This window comes from Haliaeetus leucocephalus, unplaced genomic scaffold (genome assembly GCF_000737465.1).
Source record: "Haliaeetus leucocephalus isolate CR32 unplaced genomic scaffold, Haliaeetus_leucocephalus-4.0 Scaffold722, whole genome shotgun sequence".
Lineage (NCBI taxonomy): Eukaryota > Metazoa > Chordata > Aves > Accipitriformes > Accipitridae > Haliaeetus > Haliaeetus leucocephalus.
Window position 1 is genome coordinate 323,449 of NW_010973158.1, and position 4,699 is coordinate 328,147.

Below are 4,699 nucleotides of genomic sequence, written 5' to 3' on the forward strand. Positions count from 1 at the left end.
TGCCCGAGGTGTCAGAAGGGCATGGGGGGGGGGGGGTTATCGACCACCCAGGCCCTTCCCGTAAAAAGCCCCTTCGCCTGTGGCAGGCGCAAGAAGGGAGGGACGCAGTCCGTTCTCCCGGGTGTTTTTCAGATAAATGACAGAAGGGAAGGAGAAGTACAGTTAAGTACTTGTAACAGAGATTTAAAAAAAAAAAAAACCAACACGGGGGAAGTGCTCGACAAAAAAGTTATTGCTGCCAAGTGAAGGCAGATACAGCTCTCAGCAGTGTTCTCCCAGAGGCAGAGCTGACTAGTCACAAGTTACTGTTATGGGTTCCTGCGGCACGGGGCTTTTTTTGGTAGCGGGGCAGGGGGCCACAGGGGTGGCTCCTGTGAGAAGCTGCTTGAAGCTTCCCCTGCTCCGAGCCAGACCCGCCTCTGGCCCAGGCCGAGCCCATCAGCGACTGCCGTAGCACCTCTGGGGGAACAGATTTGAGAAGGGGAACCTGCAGTGGGGGAGGAGAATGGAATGTGAGAGAAACCCCTCTGCAGACAGCGAGGTCAGTGAGGAAGGAGGGGAGGAGGAGCAGGGGAGGAGGGGATGCCCCTGCAGCCCGTGGTGAGACGTCAGGCTGTCCCCCCCCAGCCCATGGAGGGGAGCGGGGGAGCAGGTGCCCACCTGCAGCCTGGGGAGGACCCCATGACGGAGCAGCGGGATGACCCCCAAGATGGCCGTGACTCCGTGGGAAAGCCCGCGCTGGAGCAGTCTGTGACTGAAGGACTGCAGCCCACGGAAAGGACCCATGCTGGAGCAGTTTGTGAAGAACTGCAGTCTGTGGGAAGGACCCATGCCAGAGAAGTTTGTGAAAGTCAGACTGTCTCCCGTGGGAGGGACCCCACGGTGGAGCAGGGGAAGAGTGAGGAGTCCTCCCCCTGAGGAGGAACGAGCAGCGGAGACATGTGGCAAGCTGACCCCAGCTCCTGCACTGTTGTAGGGGAGGAGGGAGAGAAGTTGAGCTGGGAAGGAGGGAGGGGTGGGGGGGAAGGTGTTCTAAGGTTTGGTTTTACTTCCCAATATCCTTGTTTTGATGTGTAGTAAATTTGTTTTGTTTCTTCTCCAAGTTGAGCCTGTCTTTTGCCTGTGACCATAAGTGGTGAGTGATCCCTCCTGGTCCTTATCTCGAGCCACAAGCCTGCCTTTAGATTTTCTCCTCATCTCACTATGGTCAGGGGTGAGGGTCAGGGGGGGTTGGTGAGCAAGTGGCTTACCAGCTGGGCTTAAACCACAACAGCTACTAACAAAAATATCCTATAATAAATAAATACTAAGTTAAATAGAGCTGCACTCCAGTTTGGCTAACCTGGCAGATGCTGTCTCTGCCACCACATCAGCAGGTGCCTGTAGCCCTAGCTGGGGGATCAGCCAGCCCAGCTGGGCTAGCCCCCCCTGCCAGACACCTCCACTGTAGGAGGAAGTCATCTGTGCTACCCCACAGAACACAACGTGGAAATACTTTATTAAAAGGCTGAAACACACAAATAAGGTACATTATATACACAAGAGCACAGAGTCATCATTCTGCTTGATGTCAGATAGGAGTTACTACTACTTAATCAGAGGCTGAGCTAGATCCCACAAGCAAGAAGAGTTCAGCTGTCCAATGGTGCTTATCTTGCCATTGCTGCTGCTGGCATATTTGTCCTTGATTGCCTGCAGAGAGATAAGTGTGATTAAGTTTATCCTGTTCATAAACCTACACTATTCCAGCTCAACTGAGGCTTGATGGGTCAAGCCAAGCCCATAGCCCACCCTAGTACACACCACCAGTTCACAGCTGGCTCACGCTACTTTGGCAAGATTGAGATCTTCAGCTGAAGTGAGCCAGCCTGATCCAAGCCTGACAGCAGTGGCTCAGCTAAGCCAGCTTCAAAGCACCACATATTGACACTTAACCACACATACTCCCCAACTGCCCTGTGAGACGCTGCTTACCATCTGCATGATAACACCCTTATTCACAAGGATTACATTCTTTGCTATATGCCGCATAACTGGTAGAAGGTCGCTCTCAGTGTAAGACATGCAGGATTGCAGAGTTGGTGTCTGAAACGAAGGTAAGTCTTTAGACAAGCCTACTAGAACAATCCGAGTACACTGGGTTCTTTGTCTTCTGTTGGGCTTGGGAAACTGCAGTCTCCTGTCTCACAGGGGAGGGTTAACAGTTTCTGCTCTACTGCTGCACCCTTGTAATGGGCCACAGGGAGACGACATGCTGAGATACCATGAAGGAAGCAGAAGGCATGCACCTGGCCCAGGGTGGCCTTTTAAGCTGGTGCACAGGCACACCAAATTCCAAACTAGGAGGTGGTCTGACAAGCATGACTTACCCACTCATATCCAGTGAGTTGCAGAGCCAAACAGCAAGCAGCGGCTGCAATCTTGGATGGAAGGAGGTGAACCATATCATAGTCCAAAATGGACAACTCCATTAGGTACTTAGCCAGACAGTGCTGTTGGAAGTCCATCTGCAGGAAATCAGAGTTAAGTATTTGGCTATCTCCAAGGCAAGAACATCCTGTCAAGCCTTTGTTTAGTCAAGCAGAAAGAAATACTCCCTTAGCGAACATTTTTGGAGCTATAGGCTTGAAATTCAAGTAACTTAATCACAGGCTGCTCATAGTCTAGGAACACTACTTTCAATGGCAGTCTAGCAGTGACCTGCAGTAGCAGGCACACATTTTAACTCTGGTTTTGGGTGGGTTAGGCTCATGTGACCACAAGCAGCCAAACACACAAGAGACAGGTCTCAACCAGGCTCAGTTGCCAACTGTTGCAGTACTCTAAGGTTTTGAACCATTTTAACAAGCTGCCACAGTAGAGTATTGACTTTTCCAGATGTTGCTTACAGTAATGCATTTTCCCAGCATTACCTCCGAAACCTTTGAAATCCTTCTTAGGAAGTGCGGAGGGAGAGGAAAGCTCAGACCAAAGTCCAGGGCTTGCAGGATCTTCACCTCCATCTGGCAGATTTCTAGCTTCGTATAAGTGTAATCAGTTATATAGGTAAAGTCTCCAATATGCGGGGGAAACATCTCTTCGTATTTGCTGGCAATGAATATAGCCGTAGTACCAACCAGCTGCAACATCTTCTTGGAAACAGGATTGTCCTGTAGTAAGAAGCAGTAGAGATTTATCTGAATGACTTGGCTCAGAACACAGCTTTTAAAGGTAGCCAGTGTGAAGTTTGTTCTATAGCAGGATGATCATACTGGCACATACGGAATAACTGTACATCATCTGTTACCTCTATTGGTATCTGCAGGGGTATTTAGAAGGCTTTGAGATCAAATCAGGGAGACACATAAGCAGTTTTGATATATCAAGTCACTGTTCATAGCTAAGAGGGTTATGTGGTACACACAATTCAACATCAAATGCCCACACAGGGTGTTACTGATCAGTGCTCGTTATGCATTAGCTTAGGGTAGAAGCATTGCCTGACACTGGGCAAGAGACACTCACCTGCAGGAAGCGATCAGTGACAGCAACTGCCAGGTACAAGGTCTCCTGCTGGAGTCTGAATTTTAACTGTACTTGCACAAGCCAGTCCATTAGCGTGGCACGCATGTTCCCATTGATTTTCTGGCCATCCAGGTATTGGGGTGTGACGGGGTTTTTTTGCTATGTGGAAGGAATATGGTTATTAGATCTCATCACTTAGCTGAAGGATTTGTAATGCCTAGCCTCTGTTGCATCTTAAGGCTTATCAAGGAGTTCAGTACATGCATAGCCCATAGGTGTAGGCCATAGGGCACCAGGTTTCTTTGTTTACTAGAGGTAGGCTAGAAAGAGCATGGTACTAGTACTACTAGTTGTTTGGTCTAACAACCAGCATCTGTTTATGTTATCAGCTCAGTTTAATCTTGTATTTTAAAGTTAAGGGATGACTTATTAGTGCCTCAGGAAAATCCATAGGTGAAAGTGAATACCAGCTGCAAGCCATGCCTATGACAGGTTCACTGTCAGTGTCAGCAGATGCCCCTTGAACTTCTGACCTACTCCTACTAACCTCAAGCTGTCTCAGATACTTGTAGATGTCCTTCACATAGCTGCTGCAGAGGCTTGGGTCAGAAGCATCTTCCGCATCTACATCTTCCACATCAAGCAAGACATCAGAAAAAGCCTGACATAGCACATCATCTGATGGGGAACATTCAGATACCTCCATGGGGACTGGAGACTGAGGCGCCAGCTATAAGGAAAATCGGGATCAGCGTGGGCAGCACCTCCTTCCACAGCTCAGCCTGGAGCAAGTGAGGGCTCCTGTGGGGCGAGCTGCATCCAGCAGCCCCGCAGTGCTGGGGAGGAGGCGGCGGGCCATACCTGGGAGGGCTCCAGGGCTGGTGGCAGCACCTGCTTGGTGGTGGCCCTCAGCATGCTCTTCCTGATAGCCATCTTCCCCAGGGAGAGCGTGAGAGAGGACCTGGTGGCCAGCTTCCACCTGCAGCCCAGGACCACCATCACTTTGGCAGCAGCCTGTGTCTTTGGCCCAGAGGTGCAGTTGCCGATGTCTCCCAGGGCGATGCGGGTACGAAGCCCCAGCTTGGGAGCCACCATCGCTGACCTGCGTTTCATGATAGGAATCCGACTGCTCTTCGCCAGTGTATCGGTGGCCCCATGGGTGTGCTGTGGAGAGAGGGGAGGGTGGTCAGCAGCA

The 4,699-nt window shown here is 50.6% G+C and overlaps 2 protein-coding genes across 2 annotated transcripts in view; both read right to left on the reverse strand.

The window, feature by feature from the left end:
* The window catches only part of MRPS36 (mitochondrial ribosomal protein S36), a 13,706-nt gene extending 13,267 nt beyond the window's left edge, over positions 1–439 (reverse strand). The window contains exon 1 of the mRNA XM_010580586.1: positions 307–439. Within this exon, the coding sequence (XP_010578888.1) occupies positions 307–439 (133 nt within the window). The remainder of the gene's footprint in view (positions 1–306) is intronic.
* A 1,148-nt stretch (positions 440–1,587) lies between these two features.
* The window catches only part of CCNB1 (cyclin B1), a 3,746-nt gene continuing 634 nt past the window's right edge, over positions 1,588–4,699 (reverse strand). The window contains exons 2-8 of the mRNA XM_010580588.1: positions 4,501–4,668; positions 4,052–4,222; positions 3,505–3,663; positions 2,913–3,149; positions 2,370–2,507; positions 1,975–2,085; positions 1,588–1,692 (exon numbers count right to left, since the gene is read on the reverse strand). Of these exons, the coding sequence (XP_010578890.1) occupies positions 1,588–1,692; positions 1,975–2,085; positions 2,370–2,507; positions 2,913–3,149; positions 3,505–3,663; positions 4,052–4,222; positions 4,501–4,668 (1,089 nt within the window). The remainder of the gene's footprint in view (positions 1,693–1,974; positions 2,086–2,369; positions 2,508–2,912; positions 3,150–3,504; positions 3,664–4,051; positions 4,223–4,500; positions 4,669–4,699) is intronic.